Here is a 22,202-nt window from a genome sequence, read left to right as displayed (position 1 = left end):
ATTAAACGGTTATATTTTTTATCGGAAAAACCAGGCACTTCGTCACTTGGTCAGCTTCTCTTTGGATATCTACATTGTTATTGTCTATTTGGTCATTTGATATTTTTACACCGACCTTATACACAGCCACTAATAACGTGTTGACTATACATTTGGGAACAACATAACTGAAAATACTAGTTTCCTGGCCTGTTTGTGTTTTAATTTTTAAGTTTTCAAATCAATTAAAAAAAAAAAATTTGAATTTGAAATGCAAGGCTCATAAATTATAAATATTATGTTGGTGTTTGGTACTTATATAATATTAGCTATTTATAGTTTTTTGTGTTTTATACGTTAATGAATTAATTTATTTCCACTCGTGTTATATAATATATATATTTAGTTTCATACTCATTAGATTTGAAAGAAAGATAAAAATAATTACGTTGACTTTATGAAAATTATCTTACCATTATTTTTATTAAATTCATTTACGAACTCGTTTTTAAGCCGATCGAAGTCCACGCACAATTAACTTTTCATTTTCACATCTGTATACTTTTTTATTGCAAATAACTTTTTAAATAATTCAGTATTTTGTGCTATATAGAATAAAGTTAATTTGTTTTGTGGAGAATCGCTTCCTTTCGCTAAAATTTACAATCAAGCAATAATTTTAATATATAATGTATTTTGTTTATAAGTATACAACAAAATCACAAACATACACACACAAACATATTTATATATGCATATTTAGTGCTATAATAATAGTCAATTTAAACAATTGAACATTTTATAATATTAAGGCTAAGGACTTTATGCACTAAAAATTATTAAAATATTATATCCTTGAAAATCATTTATTTCATTTTAAATAATTCCCTTAATTTTTTATTTTTTACTAATAATTACACTCTCGTACTGGCGAGGGATTTTTTTTAATCGTTAATGTATATAACAAGTTATTAAATATACCTATGTATTTTTAAATTTATCTATTCAATTATATACCTATTTTAGTATTTATTTGTTTTAATTAGTAGAGTATTATTTGCGTTATTGTAATTGGCTATTGACGATAATATTTCAATATTATTTTACAGATTTTTTTTTTGCAAACAAATGTTTTGTGTGTTAAATAATATTATTTTACTAAAAGAAAAAATATCGCATTATTGTTATTGGAAAATAATTGTATTGACAAATAGTTACTTAAAGTGAGTATGTGCATACGATATATTAAACAATCATATCTGAAAACTAAACAAATAAGCACTTATAAGTAACAAAGTTCAAAACACAAATAAAAAATATGAAAATACAAATTTTTAAATATGAACTATTTTTGTAGGTAGTAAAAACATTTATACATCACTTAGCAATGTTTTCAACCATTAAAAAAATATACATAATTATCTTATTGTAGTCAAAGTGTTATTACTTATATTACCTATATTATAATTAATTTTAATATAATATAATTAATTATTACTAATAATAGTAGGCATACATAATTTATGCTTAGTGATAGAAATTAATCAAAATAATGATTTGCAATAGTACTTATCATTTTTAATTTTTTCTTTGTTTAACGACGAGATTGTCTATTACAGTGATTTCTTCACCACATAGGAATTTTAACATTTCTACTCTACAATTTGAATAATTATTAAGTGGAAATATTTTTACTACCATTGTTTTACTATTGAGTATATACATTCATTGTAATTTCAGTATTTAATTCTGGCACGTTAACGTTGTATTTTTCTAAAAGTAAATACAAACAATAATAGTGAAGATATTATTATTTTTTTAATATCATTATATGCTATTAGTTTGATTAGTTTACATGACGTTTTGTGAAATGGGATATGTTTTAATTTAATTTTAACGAATAACGAATTATAATTATTTTTATTGTTTACGATCTCAGTGATAACTACAAGTATAAGTATATATACGTATAGTTAGAATTTCCGTTGTAATCGTTGAACCGTTGATGATTCTTTTTAGTTCTGGTTTTAAGTAGATTCATCGCGGAATTGTTTCACGAGGTATTTTTTGACATTTGATGATCCAAAAATCAACCAAATTGAAATCATTCGGTCCGTGAGACGAATGTAATTGAAAACTTCACGATGATTTGTACATCTGACAGAATAAAATAATTACGTCAGACAGTTCGATTTTCCACCATAAGTCTATATAAAAGTTTTTCCATTTTTAAACACGACTGAAATCACGCAGTGCGCATTGCTATATTCGATAACTTCTTTATAGCTAGCCAATATTTGCTAATGAATTTCGGTTCAAGACGTATTTTGGATTAAAAACTTCAGGTAATGATCAATACTTGTCGACGTACCTACTTGAAACAGATTCAATCCTTTTGACAGGAAGAGAGCACTAAATCGCTTTAATTGTATACTCAAATGCATTTAATATGATGTAATTTTAAAGTTTTGTATAGAACAACAAATAATATTATTGTCGTTTAATATTCCAGACATTGTTCCAAAAATGATTAAATTAAGATACATTTAATACATAATATGGCTGCAAATATTAAGTAAGGCTTATTGTTATAAAATAATGCTAGCTTATTTGTTTGTATTAGTTATGTGGATTTTAACGTTTATGTTCAATAATATAGTAGTGTGGATACATAAAGATGATAACGATTTAATTTTTATTAACGTCAGTCAAATATTTATTTACTAACGAACTTGTTGTCTGCGAAATATTGTACGAGTAATTTAATATTTTTAATTAGGTTTCCAAGCCGATCTAGTTTTAAATGTTAAAGCTTAAAACTATTAATGTAGTATTCTATAAAAAAAATTATTTATAAAATTTCTAACCGATCTTTTGAATCATTTTTTTCTTTTCACCATCTAATAATTATAAAGAATTTATCATGTACTTACGTAAATTATCTTATTTAATTAGATATAATATTTAGATAGACATACTTCAAAAAGTAGTTATAATACGAGTATAATATATATATATATATTATATATAAAAAAATAACATAAATTACTAAACACATGAATTTAAAAGCATCCAATGAGAAATCTAAGAATAAAAACTTTTGTGAATATTATATTCCTATTAAAAATAAACTCCGTTTTTATTCGGGTTTCAATAAGAATACAATAATCTTAATTTAAATTAATCTGAATTTTAAAGTTTTTAATTCAATAAAATATAATGAAATATAATGTGTTTAAAATCTTTTTACATTTTATTTGATTTAATTATAATTGAAATATATCAAAATAGTAATACTGGTAAAGCTTTATTTTCATACAGATTTTTATCTTTTAATTTTTTTTTATACAAATTATACAATATTTTACAATAACGCCGTAGATAGATTAAAGACCTTTTTCGTAATTACGTATTGTACGAAAAATTCAACGGTTTAGTGTAGTTCGTTACAACGACAATAGTTATTGTAGGTAAAATATTTAAAATATTAAATACACTGACAAACTTTACACATTTATATTCAGTCTATTTGGCAAGGGTGGTACCTATGACGGCCGTATATATATTGTCACATTATGGCCATAATAATATTATTATTATCATTTTCCGAACTTACTATTGTAAATTGTTTGTATCGATCCAAAAATGTTTTCTCAAAATCAGCCCATAAATTTCTGTATACGTGCATTTTCTGGAATTTGCTAGTATTGTTCGGTATAAAATAGCTACTGTTAGTAAGCCAATACCAGACAAAACAGTTTTCAACTCGATCGGCCCGTAGAGAATGTTTTAGATTTCAGAACGGCACATAGTCGTCTGATTATCTTGTAATAGTTTTTAAAGCGATCAAAATTCAAACCATTTTTATAGTGTTTTAAGTAGGTATTCTTTCATAAAATCGAAATTTTAATATTTTCAGCACAATATGTATACATATAGTATATATATATTAATAATTGCATTTGTGCAATCGTATTTCAAATTTAATTTTTGTAATATTTTTTGTTAGAATTATATTATTTTATATTTGTAGTTTAAAAATACACTCCCTATCTCAACTACCATAATTAATTTAATAATTTTGTTTATTATATTCTATTGCATATCATTATATTTATCAATGTAAATCCTTGTAATGTTTTGTAAATAATTGTAATTATGCATTATCATTTGTTAAACTGTCAAAAATGTTAATAATATTAATATTATCAATAAATTAGATGACATTATCAGGACACTTTATAATAAAATATACACTAAAGTCTATAGTTTTGCCAAAACAATATTGTTATATTGACCAAACTTCAATAACTGTCTCATAAGTTCATACAGAATATTTCTGTTTTCTTAACGAATGTTTTAGTTATACTTGTAGTTTTTATTAATATGTATTTGTATTTAGTTGTATATCAACTATTTGTAGCTTAATGAAAGTGATAGGATCTTAAACTGACTAGATGTTAATATAAATATTTAAAATGTATAATATTAACTAAAGTTAAAAATAAAATATATTTATAAATTTATAAAATTATGAAGTTTAAACACTTAAGAAATACCATTTAGTTAATGGGTATACTAATAATGGTAAGAGTATCCATGGTTATGGGATAAGAGAATGTCATTGCATTATTTGTTTTCTCCCTCTGACTTGCGCACAAATTTGTGTTCAGCAAATTCAATTTTGTGTTGTTGGTCTTACTATTGTGCCCGGTTCACAGCTACACCGTCTGTAGTGTCGCTTGTGCCTTTTATCGTATTCTGACTGGCCGTTGTAATTACGGTATCATTCACTTATTATGGTTTTACTGGAATTCTTTAAAGCTCTGTCCAAATCAACTTTTGGATACGAAATGGCAGTGAGCTTAGTTTTATCGTGAATTGACCTATTATCAAACTTAAAATGTAAAACATTATCTATAGAAATTCATAGACTTTTATAAATATTTTAATTTGAAAGTTGGTTATGACTAAGTGAAATACTCGTATTATAGTTTTAAAATACACATAACTTGTTTTAAAATTAAAATATCTATACAAGTCTAAAATGTGCTCTTGATTATAACTTCACCTTTAAGTATGATAATCGGTCGGTTCACTATAATATTATAGCTAACAGCACAAAATTGGATTTGTTTGACACAAATAATCTGATACATTGAGCGTGAAGCTGTTAGAGGGTGAAAACAAATAATGCAGTGACATCCTCTTAACTGTTAACTATTATTTGTTGAATTCAAAAGGCCCAGTAAACATTAATAAACCCTAATTATACGTATTAATAGTGTTTATCTGTAATATAATAAATTAAAACGATAATAATTTGAATAATTTATGTTATTTTGGAATATGGAATTTGTAAAATGTAATGTTTAATGAACAATGTGAATTACATACGAGAAAAACCCAAAATAATAATTATATTGATAAAATACAACGTAATACGATATCATTTACTGGTAGGTACCATAACCACTAAACGACTAAACCACAAACACTTCTCATTGATTAACTGGTTGCATATAGACATTGCTTAAGTGTAAAATAAAATTGTTAATAATTCAAAATTATTGTGTTATGTAATTAGTGAAACCTAAGTTAGTTAACAATTAATTATAAAAACTGTTTTTGAAATTATTGGCATACCAGACATTTGTTTCCAATCAACAACATATTTTTTGTCGGCGTCTGAACTTAAACTTTGTAACTTTTCATTAATTTTTTCTGCACAATTTTGAAAAAAAGCTTATACACCATTTGAAAACGCCCTTCTTACCATTTCGTTTACTGAATTATTACAGTTATTCAGTTATATCTTGATCTGTACATAAACATATTATAATACGTAGTGAACATATTTTGTACATAATACCTACGTAAAATAAAATATGTTGATATTTATGCCTATGTATATACTGCAGAATTATGTATTATAGATTCACGATAATTATTATTTTTATAAAAACATTTTAGTACAAATTCATTCATATTGCTTTTAATTTTAAATACAATACATTCAATATGTATAAATAATTCTTGTTATTTATTCTTTTTACGCTAGTTAAAACTATGTTGAAATAATAATAATTTCGTAGGATTATAAATAATTTCTTATTATTATTATATGGCGATTATTGCTATCAAGCTTGTAATAAAATATGTTTTTTTAGTATTTTTTGAGTGAAGGAATATTTTTACATTTATAATATTACATGCATTGATTTTTCGTAGACGTATATTGTAAGTTTATATAGCCAATAATATTAAAATATTTTGTATCATAACATGTATATATCATGATTAATATTCGATTAAATTGATTGTATATTGTTGGACAATCAATATATTTTCACTATTTTGACAAGTATTTATTGAATCTTTCATTTCTGATATTTTTAATGTCTGTGCTTAAATATGAATTGATATAAAAGTTCATATAGATCAGACTTTTAATTATAAGTATGCCATATGGATTATAACTTTTTGAAAATTTTAGATTTTTCAAGAATAATAACCATGTATTGATCATTAATCTCAATTTTGTCGTTTTTTACTAAAATGAGGAAAGAATCAGTACTATTTATTGTAATCTTTATTAAATGTAAACAAATATTGCAGAAACAATATTCAAAAAATAAATTTTGCATTTGATGCGCAATTTTATATTTTAAATAATAAATTATTAATATTTTCAATAGATTTACTTAAATTTTAATATTATAATTTAAAATGCAAAATAATCGAAATCTTAAAATAATTACAGTTATAAGTATGTACAAAATATATTCCTACTTTCGCTTGTGTAGTTCTTTATATCGTCCATTAAATTATCTATGTCATCACTAGTTGCATGGCCGCTAAAGGTTTTATCGAATCTACCGTTTTGTTTGATTTCTTTTTTAACTGTTTAGGGTTCTAGAGTACCAATGCCAGATTTGTGACGTTTAATTTAAAAATCTGTTTACCGCTTAACTTTTTAGTTATAAACTAGAAAAAATTGACTGTGCAATGTTCGTAATATTTAAATTTGAGACAATATTAAATAATAAGAATTAATAATATTATTTATGGGTTTCATCAAAACGTGTAAAATTGTAATAATTAATATTTTTATTCAAAAAAAAAAATTTAACCAACCATGAAGTCTTAGGTTAGAAAACCTATCCAGTGATTATAATATTATATCATAAATAGTTTTAAGTTTGTTAAAATGAAGAAGAAAATTTTAGTGTAGTATGGTACTTAAAAAAAAAGAAATCCGATACACAATTAATGTAGTACCAAAATAATCTGAGACACAACCAATGCATGAGTTTTAATATTTTATAAAAATTAAACTAGGATACAGCTTATTACCTATATTGTATATATCATTATATTTATTTTTCCCATTAATTATTATTACATTCCATTGGATTTTGATAAAATTCTTCTTTGCATAATTCAAGAGTCTTATCGATTTATCAACAATTGTATGAACGGTCTTGTTGAAAGTTCACACTTTTTCTGGGCTATCAAAATAGCACAGATGTTTCCACGATTCAAATTCTAACGTAAGGGTGGAACCTATTTTATTAGCCATCGATTTAAAAATGTTTATTTTATATTGAAATATGCTGAGTTAGCAGCACAAACGTCGAAACCAGCATAAAAATATCACAAACAATGGACTCATACTTTGATCCCTAAATTCCACGTGGAAGCGGAAGCCGAACAAATGTATCTTCAAACTTGTTCAAATATTATTGTTGATATTTTACTCAGGCATTTAGAAATACTGTTCAAAAGTCACATATTATAGGTATATACGCATAATATACTTATGCGTTGACATCGGATTTTCTATACAATATTGATTGATGTAAATAAATGTATTTATTTACTATCTGCATAGCGTAAGTATTATATTTTGGAAAATATATTTGATTTAAAGTTAATAAAATTAATATTTTTTGATCAAACAATGTAATGTGCTTAATTCAAATATGCTTAATATAAGTTATATTGTAAGTTATACTTTTAGCTAAATATTGTTATTTAAGATAACTGAGTTCATACTGACTTGTGTAAATAATTTTTATTGTTTGTTTAGTTATCCAAATTTCTAATTTCAAAACTAAGTCGACTAAGTTTATGTTCTTATTATCTCAGATATTATAAAATATATTTTTTTGAGAATTCAAATTTAAATATTGTTTTAGGCTAAAGTTGAGAGATGGGAAGTTATTAAGTAAAATAAATTGATTGAAATGGGCGCTTATCTAAAATACTAAGTATAACCAAATATTAATCTAACAAAATTGATTTTACCAGACGTTATTTGTTTCACGTTTATTAGATATATTTTAAAGATGAATAATAAAGAATAATTATTAAAACATTCTAAAATTGCACAAGTAGTAAAAACTGCAATAATTAATGTATACTTAAATATAAATGTTTGTTATGATATTATATTTTATTATCATTTTTATATAAAAAAAATTAACGAAATAAATTAACACGGGTCAAATTTATATAACTAAATTTAATCTTATTGATTTACACATTTCTCTATCGAAGTTGATTTATTTTATTCTTCTATTATTTTTGAGTTTGTTCTTTAACTCAACTTTGTTCAATTTCAACTTTTTGAAGGGTGTAAAAAAAGTTTTAAAGTATTCACGACGGAAAGAAAATAAATTAAATAAGTAAAATAATATACATATTAATATATTTAACTGTAGAGATGAGAGCTTAAAATGATTTGATTAGGGTATTTTAATTTAGTTTATGAAATATCATAAAAAACTGAAATTGATCTACTTTTTTAATATTAAATATGATTTTATTTTATTGATATTATAAAATATAAAATATATTATTAGTTTCGATTTTAATAAAACTTTGTCTATATATTTGGGTGATTCTTACCCACCACTACGTTTGATTTTTGCAATGCCTTAACAACAAGAACAGTTTTTTTTGTTGTTTTAATTAATTTATATTATTTTATATTTAAATAGTCAAATACTCATAACTATGATATATCGCAAAAATATTTGGAAACTCAGAATGGATTCATCGACAAACCAATAGAATAAAAATAATATAATACAATACACACAATTATATTATGAAGTTACATTAATATAGCGTCTTGTCCAACCGTATAGGATATGGTGTTAGAAATCGAACATTGTACGGCATTATATACAACTATTCAAAAGTTAAAGATACATTATAGTAATTTAAACATTTTAATACTACAATAATTAAAAATACATTATTATTTTGCAGTGTTATGAATTACTATTATATATTCCCTCTTATATACTGCCTTGTAGCATCATAAATGCCAATTTCGATATTATAGAACTTTATTATATTTTAAGTTCATTCCCTTTTGAGATTATTGTCAAGACTGTAATACAAAGTTTTTGTTGGTGTTTTATTATTACTAGTACTTTTATGATAAATTGCGCCAGTGCATTTATTGATTTCATTTTTGTGAAACATATAGATAAACATATAATTTATTATAATAATATTTGAATTTTAAATACATAATATATTAAATTTTTTTTTTCTGTATTAAGTAATCAATAGTTAAAAATTAAAAATAAAACTTAACATTTCACAATATTAATAGTATTTTATTATAGTTTTTAGCTACTTACAGGCTTTTAAATTGTTTTTCAGCAATGTATTTCGAATATCATTTGCTGTTTCTCAGCCTGCTTATTTAAAAATATAAATTGCATTTATATCTATTATTCATAATAATAAATATTTAAGATATTGAACCGTATGGTTAGATAAATATTTTTAATCTGACTTTAATATTAACAAAAGTATAATTTTATGTTAAAATAATTTACATATAGAAATATAAATAATATTTATAAAATTGTACTTTACATATAAATTATGACTATTAACTACTAAGTATATATTTTTAGCAATCATAGCAGCTGTGGCCACTTTTTGCGGCAACTAAGTTATGTAATTCTTTATTATTTGTGTACATTTTTATTTAAATTTAATAATACTTGAAAGTAACATATAAAGCAATAAGTACTGTAGTGTGAAAATATCCACTGTGATATCTGAAACAATAAGCAATTGCTATTAATCAATCAAATACAATGTAATCAATCAGTCAAAAATAATTGATATAACATGCCCAAATGTTCAATCAATAATAGTGTACAATTGGTTTTATTTTATTTTAAAATAAAATTGGTAATATTATGCAATACATTTTGTTGTAAAAAATAACATAATATTATATTGTTCAGTTAAATCAAAATACCTAACTATAATATTCTACGTTATTGGTTCAATGGAAATGCACATGAATGCATTTAACATTTGAATAGAATGTACAGGACAATAAATATTAAACTTTTTTTGTAATTAAGATTCATTAATATTTATTGTATTCAAGAAAACTTTTAGGCTGAATATACTCGTAAAATTATAATAATAAAATGGTAAAATAATGTATACTCCTGTTAGTAGTTATCTGTTACATTATGTTAATCGAAACATTATTTTTACAGTTAATATCAATACGATATCTATATAGCAGATAGCTATCCAAATTAATATAGTTAATATTGAAAGATTTAGTGAATTTAATAAAATGGTTTATATTTTTCTAACATTTAATTATTTTAAATAAATATTATAAATAAAGTTTTTAAATTTACTTATCAACGCACCTGCCACGTAATTTTTAAAACGTATAAAATCATTAAAATGACTAACGTTTCGAAGAACATAACCTCATAATAGTGTTTCTGTTTAATATTATTATAGACCTTTAAATATGTTAATATAGAAATAAATTACATGAAAACAGGGAATATTATAGTTTATATTTCTTACAACCATCTGAACCATCATACTGTGAATTACATTATGCATCTATTAACAAATAATGTTTTGAAATTTTTGTTTCAAAAAGGTGTTATTTTTTCAATAGCTAATGATAAATTATGAATTATTTTGCATTAATGAATATTTATTTATATATATATATATATATAATTTTTTTTGTAACAACCATAAAGTTTTTAGAAAAATATCACTAATTTAGTAGTCCGTAATGTTTGAAAGGATATTAAAATTTGTCTGTTAATGTGAAATATGTCAAAACAGATATTTTTAGTAATTTACTGTATATGGTGCATTCTAATCTCATAATATATGTGTACTACGCGAAGCTTTTAATTTTAATAATATATAATAATGTTTGAACTTGTATGGGTAATTATATTATACGTCGATACCTAGACATTTTTATTTATATTTTCTATGGAAATATGTTTAATTAATTTTAAGGACTGATACATTCATGCACTTATGACCTTTAATCCACCCATAACTATTTATGTTTGGACATTAAATACTTCCCTGGTGCATGTTTATAATTAGTTTATTTAATTGGTGCCGATGATTTTTGTTGTTAATCAATTGCTGACTACATGGAATTCAAACTTTGGGAACTAAATTATACAGATCATTATTATAGTTCAATACTAAAAAAGTACGTGATGAATTCTATGTATTTTTATTTTTTACTATTAAAAATGGATAAATCAACTCGTATAGTTATTTGCACTTTTGTTTATCTTTTTAAATAACTATAATTAAAGGTGAACTTAAAACTAACTTGTTATAATTGCGTATGATATCAGACAAGTCACATAAGTCTTAATAAATATCAACTTCCACTTTTTTCTATAATCTACAACAATACGGATCTTTGAAAGAAATTGTTCAACTTAAATTATTGTAACATGCCAAAATAAAAATAGAGATCCTAAAATCATCAGATGGTATTATAACTACTAATAGTATGGTTATACTAAATGTTATTTTTGTTATATGCTTTTCAGTGTCCGCTGCAGCGATGATCACCTCTCATTGCCTGTCTGCACAAATTCACACAAATACATTTAATAATGTGCCCTCTGAATTGGTAACTACCTTGTTAACTACAATTTTATATAAAAAAAAAAAATAATAAAATTCTTTATAATTTTTATATAAAACTTTTAAGAAACCTAACTTAAATAATAATTATTTTCTTGTTAGGAATAGTTTTAATAATGTTTATTGTAAAATACGGTCATCCAATAAATGTCATTTACGCCCAAACATCTTACAGTTCAATCTAAAACTTATGTTAAGACAATTTCCGGAAAATCTCGAATCTTGAATTAAATCGTATCTTATATAGATCGGTATTTTCTAATTTGTTTGAATCATCAACCTCAGATACAACTATAATTAATTCTGATAAGTTTGTACTTCAAAGGAGTATTCTTTCGCTTATATACTGCTTAAAATGTAGTCATCAGTCTACAGCACAATATTATACATTAATTTCGAATATAAAATCTTGTTATCAATACGTGATGTTTCAATATTTAATTGCCTCAAATAATTATTTTAAATCCTATTTATATCAATTATCTGAATGGTATAAATTTGGAAAATCAAATTAAACCATATTAAATTCATCCATTCTGCTTTCACTTTAAGACATGATTCCTGTTTAAATATGACATTAAATAATTGATTTATTGTTTCATTTGATTTGGTTAAGTATTTGAGTTCTTACTTTGATAAGAGATTAACCTGGAATAAAAGTATTAAGTCAAAAAAATTAATCCTTAACGCTCGCTCACGTGTATTGTAATATTACTCGTGAAGATACATTTTCAAGCCTAAAAATTAAACCGCTCATCTAGGATGCTCTCTTAAAACCAGTGAAGACATACGGATTACAATTATCTATTGAGGTTGGCTGAAAATAAAACGTAAATTCAAGTATTTTTGAATTTAATTTTCGGTAAAATAACAAACGCTTCACACTTTTTCTCTAACATACCCCTCTACAATGACCTTGATATTAAACTAATTGACAATGAAGCTGCCCTTTTTTATAGAGTGGTTTTCCCTAGACTAGAAAACTACTACACTCATAAATCAATATACAAATATAACAATATGTCACGGTCGTTATCTTGACATTCATTGCATCTCTCTCTAAGTCCGCGAGAGCACGACTCGTGATCAGTCCGTCTATAACGATCGGTCCCGACGGCGGCCGGCGAAACTGCAGTAGTTTTTGAACAACGGTCAACACTAATAATTCGAAATTATGTTATTAAATTAATGAAGTGTTTGTCAATATTATTACCATAAAGCGATTTAACTACTATTTCCTACAAAATATACGTGTATCTTTAATTCCCTGGATATTCTCATCCCAAATCCAGAGACATCGATACAATCATAAATATTTTTAAATATATTCAATTTTTCTAACACATGCTGATATTATTTATTAATAAAAATTATAAACAATGTATATTGTACACTTGTCTTAGTATACTTAAATATTTATTAAAAAAAACCAAAAATGATAAATTATTTTTTAATTTTTTAATCATACGTTTGTTTAATTACGTTGTACATTCGTATTTCTTAGGAATCAATAACATAATATACGTTTTATAAGATATTTTCATTGATAGTTATTTCTATTGAATTTGCAATTTATGATGTGAATATGTTCACTTAACAAAATCACTCTCAAATACAAATAATCTAACTAAATACCTACTTATTATGATGGAAGTTTCTAAAAACATACAATACACTTTTAAAGTAGTTGATATTGAATAGTGCATTAGCACAATAAATGAAAATATTTTTAAAACATTTTATGGCAATCACATAATTATTTGTATAATCTTTTAGGAAATGTGAATATTAAAAAAATATATAGTTTTATAAATAAATTAAAAGAAGTATAAACAGAAAAAGTTATTTTCAATACTAAATAAATGTACCTATTATAAATTATGCAATACTTACAGATATGCGTTTGTGACTTTGAATAAATTGAACGGGATTGATAAAAGTATAATACTTGTAATAAATAATAGTATGTATCAAACTTAGAACTGGTGAATAATAAAATACCATATTATATTGCAAGTATATTTCAACCTATAATCTATTACGGCCAATGGAATATACAAAAAATTCCAATCAGAATATAAATTAGAAATATTTTGATCTTATTCTATATAATATATTTATAAATAGATTAACCGATTTGTTTTCGTTAAATTTACGTTCAAGATAACGTTTTTTCATGTTATAGATTATTACATTTGTAATGCGTATATATATATATATATGTGAATAATATCAGCTGTTTGAAATGGATGGTTCTATGTGATTTAAAAAGTGAAAAGTTCATTTACCAAAGTTTTGTTTACTGAGTGCAATACCTAATAATTTGTTTTTGTGCTGAACATAATTTTAGTATTATATAAATATTTAATCAATCTTGATAGGGATTTTTTTTTTAGTAATCTGAGGTAGAATACAAATTTATACAATAATACTAAGGTTATAACATTGTATTTAATTATACTATTCATACTATATAAAATATTATAATTAAAATAAAGTTAGTTTCTATACAGGACAATTATTTTAGATTTCGATTAGAATGACTGAGTTATACTGTTTTGACAAATAAAAGCATGAACATTATAATATAGCTAAGATAATGGAAACAAGTTTATTTTCTGATATAATTTATATCATGACAAATAGTTTAGCTTTGTAAATTTGATAATAATTTAATGGTTATAATACAATAAACAATTATTTGGATTACCTACTTAATATAAATATTGATTGTTGACAAATAAAAATAAATAAGACTGTGAGTATAGTACGAGTAGTAGTGATATTATTTATAAAATAATAACTATTACTATTGTGATATATATATTGTGTGTGTGTGTGTGTGTGTGTGTGTGTGTGTGTGTGTGTGTGTGTGTGTGTGTGTGTTTTATATTCATCTGTGTTACGAATTTTTTAATGTTTGAATAGTTATTGAGTTATATAATTCATTAAACTATTCAAACCATAATTATATCAATTTATTGTATTTAGAATAGCAATAATTTACTTAATTTTTGTATCTTCATTATTTGTCTTTTTTAGATTTTTCAGCTTGCGTTTTGATCATACATGAAAAAAAAGTACAGATTTCTTTAAAATATAAATGTAAGACTATTTATAAATAAATAATACGGTACAAAAACAACATATACAATTTTCTCTGTATACACGTAAACGTCGTAAACCAAATTATTTTAGAAAAATGCATTATAATATACCTACGATATTATAAATTCAACAATGAATAAATCATTTTATTGGTTATTAATAGTCAATATTTTTATTATACGTATTATTCACTAAATTTTACTTCAATTAATTTTATATTATATTTAGAATGTAGATAAAATATAATTTTCAAAAATATTTGTTGGGTTGTACGTTAAAATTATAATTATGCGATCCTAGTTAGTTATATTAAACGTGTATACTTTTTTCAAATAATATACTTACTATCTATACACGATATACACTACAATTTATTCATGCTTCTCAGATATTTAAACGGCATATATTATACTTATAGTAGTTGAATTATGCTTATAATTCTTTGTATTATATTATTTTTGTGTATTCTTAATACCTGTGTTTGTTGTACCAAAATTCCAAAGCGACGATGCTCTTCCAAATATGCCTCCAATTGCATTTTCTACGATATCTTTTGAGGCCTTAATGATAGCAACTGATTTATTTGCCCTTTTTGTAAAAGCTCCAATTATTGGAACATAATCTTCTTCCTCTAAAATTATGTTCAATTTTACTTTTTAATATATTTAAATTGATTTGGAATAAAAATTAAAAAGTTGTATTGATAATAACAATGTTTTTTGAAAAAAAAGTTATTTTTATCAATGTCTTAAATATTATATTATAATACAATTTAATATTTTAACAATTGCGTGATGAATAAAAACCAATGAAGCATTCTGTGTTTTTATGAATATCGAATTTTTCTTGGGCCATTTAAGTATTTATTATTTTGAAATCGTTGAAAGATTACGCCACAACCAATTACTTTCCCAGAAATCCATAAATTATTTAAATGAGTGCAATTTCAATGAAAACTTATATTATATTTAATATTATATATTGTAAATGTAATTTTACTCACGATCTGATTTAACTAGTTCATCGTCATATGTTTTTTTTATACTAGAAAACATTTCTCCAACAGGTTCTCTGACTGTTTTGAAACTAGTTTGGACTAAAGCCTTAGCAGGTAAAATCAAATTATTTGTAATAGCATTTGGAATAAGAGAATTTTCACCTAGTTTTTGAAAAACATTACATAACATTGTATATAATAACAATATAATATAGGATCGGTATAAAATTTTATTTTTTCAAGGCGTTATTATTAAACATTTTAAATTATGTGTCTTATAAAATTAATTTTATAATTGCGATTTTGACATATCGTATCAATATTTATTGTAAACAGTCTTATTATTATTTAGGTATGTAAATCTAAATTTATATTATTATAATTATTAACAAAAAGTAAAATAAACCATTATAAAATAAAATGATTGATTCTTACTCTTATAGTTTTTACCGTTAACTGTGTTTTTTGAATCCTCGTTTAATGTAGTTTGGAAGTCATTTGAAAATTTATTCAAACGTTCTTTTGCAGCATTTGATAGGTGTCTTACTATTTTTATAGGCCTACTATCTACCACGTTATCAATATTTTTGAATAAAGTTGCTTTTTCTTTTTCTCCGTCTTGACCGTTTAAAGTTGTGTCTTTAAAAATATAAATTAGTATTATACAATTATTTCCATAAACTTGATAATTTAACATAATACAGTAAAAAATTATAATTAAATGATTTATAATATCACAATATACGCATAAGACTCGATAACTTTAAATAAAAACAAAGTTATTTTAACTGTCATCATACTTTTATTAATTATTTTGATAATCTGAAATCATACCTCATTAAAATATTTTGTATTTTTAATAATTTAATTTTTAGTTATCGATATTTTTTTTGTTAAACGAACAGTACATACAGTATACAACTCGGGAAAATGGTATTAGAACTGTTATTTTTGTAATTACCAATTCTCGATACCTTGGGCACATCCCATGTATTTTTTCTATGACTTTTAATGAATATTTGTGTTTACGTACAATCTATGTTAATTTAGATAAAATATAAATAGCTATTATTGTAAATTGTAATAGGTGGAATTAAAAAATCAGTTAATGAATATTTTATTTTATTTTCCGTACAAAATCATAATTGAAGATTTAATAATTTTTTTTTGTGGGGTGTGTAATACCTACTAGAATGTTATAAATCCTACAGGAATCAGTTTCCTCCTATACTTACTTTCGACAAACTATATTATTTCTTTAAATTGTGATTACCTAAGACACATCTTAGAGCAAATCGGAATGAGTGTTCTACAGATTATTTTTTATGGAAATCAAGGTATATATTAATAGTATTAACAATAATTTACAAAAAAACATAAAATATAGTTTACTTATCAACTATTAATATGTAGTCGGGACCTTTTCGCGGAACAATTCGACTTAGTGTAGGATTACACGTCATTTATACAGACTGTATCACGGCCACATTTACGAAATGGGGAAATTAAATTTTCCTGCGCTGTTTCGTATCAATTCAGTAACATGGCAAACAAATATTGACTTTTGCTGCCATAGAAAATATTTAATCCAATCATCCTTCATCCAACATAAACAAATATCGATCGCACATTTCACATATTTATCGGCAAAATTCACAGGGTTTGAAATTTGAATTATACACTTATATGGATGTATACCCTAGACTTGTAGTAATGATGATTGTCGGGATATTTATATTTGATGAGAGCACTACGAACATTTTCCGTGAAACAATTAGTAATCGAAATTTAGTAATCTATAGAATAGAAAGAAAAATTAATCGAATGTCACCAGTTGTAAGCTATATTATTGCAATAATAGTTTAATCTTTGATTTTAACTATTGATTGATATACCTCATAATCTATTCAATATAAATATTTTAAAACTACTATAACGTAATTTAATTAATTTTGCTATTATAAATGCTTGTTTTATAAAAAGCTTCAAATAGAGTTCTTAGAATAATAAAATAATAATTTATCTATGCTATTTAATGATAAAAAATAATCATTCTCACCACTTTTACTAGGAGAGTTTTGAGGGGCAGAATCTGCTAACTGCAAAAACTATGTACATAAAATACGTTTTTGTTTGGTTATAAATTAATATAATAAGCAAAAAAGTAAACAATACTTACAAGAAATATATAAATTGCAAAATAGAACAACTTAAAAGTTTGTGCCATTATAATTCTAAAAAAATAAAAAATAAAGTCTTTTATTTCATAATTAAAATTAAATTGGAAACTAATAAATATTATAAGAATACATTTTTATTACATTTAATTTTTTATAAATACAAATTATTTTATCAATGTGATTTAACAAGGCACTATTAAAATGAGTTATTATGTAATAATTATTACTGTTCTGGAATAATAGTAAACCGTCGAGTAATTCTCGAATTAATACTACTAAATAATTACTACAACTGGTAGAAAATATAATGAATATTATTATTTTTAATATATTATATTCATAAATATTATATAAGTACTATAATATTATTTAAAAATTATTCTACATAATATTATTGAGGTGAGTGAAATCAAAAAGTGTATACATTTATATAAATACTTAAGATTCCGAGCAATGTTTATAATAATTAGGGTTTTAAATGAAGACTTACGCCACAACGACTTATTAATGTGAACTTTATATACGAAAAAAGTAATCAATATTATAAGCGTCAAGTTCTAAAATCTTAATTGACAAGCATCATAGTTGGACTTTCAGTTGAAGTTTCATCAACGCATATAGCATATCATGTATAACTGTTGCGATGAAGAGAATGTCGCCACAAATAGTAATCAGGCAGAATAAAATGCTTGACGATTTTGGGTTTACCACAAACGACAATCGATCCTTCACTATCACATCCTTTATTTGGAACCGCATCTGAAATTGAATATCTCTGCAGAGTTTGTACTAGGAAAATGGTTTGTGAACAGTTAATCAATATAAGTTTAATATGTTTTTTGTGTTCGAATCACTATGCCTTAACCTTTTCCGGCTTTTGAACACTATAATGTATTCAACTTTTAAATGAAAAAAAACATTCAAAAGTAATATAAATTGAATATTTGACGAAAAACTATGGTATATTGCAGTATCGATCGAAATTTGAATAGCTAATTAATGAAAAACAATAAAAGTTAATTTATTACAAAATAATATGTTCAGTTGTGTAATGGAAGTGCAATTCATGAAAACTATTTTAAGACAATTAAAATAACCCGAACACCTATATAGATAACACATTCAAAATCATTAGAGTAATTTTTCTACTAAACATCGATAACTTTTTTTTTACCTCAAAAACCTCTTTGATAGCATAATCGTTTAATGTTCTTAAAAATAATTTCAAACTATCATTATGTCGGCTGAAATATAATTAACATTTTTATAAACGCATACAACGCATATAAGTATTCAGTTCTTAATTCTTTATTTCAAAACAAAGTTATTATAAAATAATTACACGAAAGACAGAAAGAAAACTTAAAATTTGAATATGTCAAAAAAACTGCGAAAAAGCAAATAAATATGTAAAAGTTAAACATTTCAATAAATATTGGCTGTATTTATATTAAATCGATTTCATCGTTATGTAAAAAGTAAAAACACAATAATATTCTATTGTAATTATATTTTCAACTGTTTTTTATAATTTAATATGTGTTATAAATTATAATTTACTATACTACTGTAAGTTTGATAATTATTATTTCAATAATTTACAAACAAATAATAATAATAGTACACAAAGAAAAATTGAAATTTATTTGTTCTTAAATTTAAAAAAAAAAATGTAGGTACGATTGATTTTACTATTTAAAAATAACAATATATACATACTTGTGGTAACAAACTCTTTAATTTATTTAAGCACAAACGTTATACATTTTTAAATATATGAATGACATATATTTGTATAATATTAGCACAGAATAATATTTTGAACGACGACTTTTTTTTTTCATGTGTCGCGAAGTTGCACAATATTGTCAAGTTCAAAACATTTGTACAAGTGACGGTGTAGCATAATATTACAATAGTAAATATCTTTCCAAGTGTTATAAACAGTAAGAACAGTATAGTTATTATACTGGATGAAAACATATTTAATTTAAATATAACGAATGAATATATAAAGTCGTCTATGTACGTTATCTATTATTGAAACAGATGTTTAAAAACAATAGTGAATAATAATTTTGTTCGAATTATCTAGAATACGAGAATAAAACCGACGACTGCACATTTTTCAGACTCATCGTTATAATATGTTCGTTGTAATTACCTTCATTCAGAGTGTGATTAAAATTAACTTTGTTATAAATAGTTTAAAGCAATTAAAAATAAAAATTAAGTTTTTAAGTTTAAAAATAATTTCTTCAGTTCATAAATGAATGAAACCACTATAGCATGTGACTGTATTCTTCCGTGTACTCACACATTTAAAATACCGGGAATAATTGTTATTATATTAACTATATTGTGATAAAATTAACCCTATTTTAAATAAATTATGAAAATACAAAAAAACATATGTTTATAATTGTATCTTTGAGTTTGGTTGTGTTCATAGTAAATATCGAATTAACAATGATAATGCGTCATTTTAATAATACAGTGAAACTTCCATAGTACAAAGTGTTTTGGGTACCTAACCAAAATTCATATTATAGAGAAATTCGTTGAATATATAATTGAATTAATTTTTAGTTCTCAAAATATTTTGTTTAATATAATTTTTTTTAAATGGAAGTTTTTTATGCGGAAATTTTATTGTACCTATATAATAATCTGAATGTTTTGAGTGTGTATATTTTATGTCGGAATGCAAATTTTCCAAAAAAAATTCATAGATATAGTAAAATTCCGTTTCAATTGAATAATTTATTATATAAAATATAAAATACACGGTAATAAACAAGAAAATACTGATAATTTTGTGTAATTAATTCCGAATACCTATAGTATTATAATGCAGTATCTAAATATTTAATTATTTCAACAGTAATCAATAATAAAATCTTAAAATAATGCAATAACGTGTTTTTTAGATGTCACTTTTAGTTATTTGTGACTATTTGATTTATTACTTAAATAATAAAATATGTACATATTATATACGTACGCGTATTAGATAAATAAAGTTATTTTTCCTTTACAATCCTTGTTCAAACATTGGTTTTGAATTAAAGTCATATAAATCTTTAATTCATCGTCAAAACCATTTTCTATAATTTATCATAAGAAAATGGTGTATGAAAGAAAAATCAATAAGAACAGAACTCTCTACCCCCATATTGGTACTTTTAGTTTAAAAATCGTATTGATGACACCGATTTATATGATTATAAAGTACAATATAAATATTAAACACTCGTTAAAATGTATAGCATACCAAGATTAACTTGTTCTTACTTCTAATCTGTAACCACTATTATACGTAGGTACTTACCAACTGTACTGAGAGTATAGCGTTAGTTTTCTGTAATTTTACATAATATTTTCCACATTTAATTTTATTTAATTTTTGTTTTTGTTTTATCAATATTGGTTCAAATTTTTAACAATAAATACAAAAAAAAAGAAAAGAAAAAAGAAACCACGTTATTTTCAATTATATTCTATACACCATTAACATATTACATTGTACACGGTTTAAATGTTACTGCCTCCATTTTTATACGTACCTCACTTAAAACTATTTTTTAAATATTATGTTAGGTGTATAACAACGATTTGACATATTATTCAAATTTCTATATTACCTCGTGTATTTTTTTTTCATAATTATTTACAATATATAGTGTTTCTATCGGATTTTTTTCACTGTAGGTAAACATTTTTATCACCCGATGCAGTATCGTGTAAAAACCACTACTATAAATTAGTTACTTGTCAATCAAGTGAACCGCAATCGTCCAGTCGATCGGTCGCAGAATTTTGAACGGTTCACGATGTCCCGACGTTATAGATAACAAAAACAAATTGGAATCCTATTCACAATAAGGAACTCGAACGATTTTTGAATGGATGCGGATTACTGTCGTCTTGCCACAGCGGCCATATACATATCGCGC

At 23.8% G+C, this 22,202-nt stretch overlaps 1 protein-coding gene and 1 pseudogene across 9 annotated transcripts; both read right to left on the bottom strand.

Moving 5' to 3' along the window:
• Nucleotide 1: 1 nt before the first annotated feature.
• Nucleotides 2–11,388, bottom strand: LOC132928677 (uncharacterized; annotated as a pseudogene).
• LOC132930407 (uncharacterized) lies at nucleotides 9,759–21,772 on the bottom strand. Of its 9 annotated transcripts, none has more exons than XM_060996275.1 (8): nucleotides 19,966–20,185; nucleotides 18,246–18,300; nucleotides 18,126–18,174; nucleotides 16,502–16,705; nucleotides 16,073–16,228; nucleotides 15,545–15,700; nucleotides 14,969–15,012; nucleotides 9,759–10,067 (listed from the first exon to the last, which is right to left on the bottom strand). In XM_060996275.1, the coding sequence occupies exons 2-7, from the start codon at nucleotides 18,291–18,293 to the stop codon at nucleotides 14,987–14,989; spliced, it is 639 nt and encodes a 212-aa protein (XP_060852258.1). In that variant the 5' UTR covers nucleotides 18,294–18,300; nucleotides 19,966–20,185; the 3' UTR covers nucleotides 9,759–10,067; nucleotides 14,969–14,986. The 9 variants fall into 9 exon arrangements, with proteins under 9 accessions (XP_060852258.1, XP_060852256.1, XP_060852252.1 ...); XM_060996273.1 differs by lacking the exons at nucleotides 9,759–10,067; nucleotides 19,966–20,185 and adding exons at nucleotides 18,737–19,005; nucleotides 21,578–21,772 and having other exon boundaries at nucleotides 14,725–15,012; XM_060996269.1 differs by lacking the exon at nucleotides 9,759–10,067 and adding an exon at nucleotides 18,737–19,005 and having other exon boundaries at nucleotides 14,725–15,012; nucleotides 19,966–20,184.
• Between the last annotated feature and the right edge of the window lie 430 nt (nucleotides 21,773–22,202).

The sequence above is a fragment of the Rhopalosiphum padi genome, chromosome 4 (genome assembly GCF_020882245.1).
Source record: "Rhopalosiphum padi isolate XX-2018 chromosome 4, ASM2088224v1, whole genome shotgun sequence".
In the NCBI taxonomy this organism is placed as follows: Eukaryota; Metazoa; Arthropoda; class Insecta; order Hemiptera; family Aphididae; genus Rhopalosiphum; species Rhopalosiphum padi.
The sequence above is the reverse complement of the archived record's forward strand: the minus strand, read 5'-3'. Positions and strand labels throughout refer to the sequence as shown.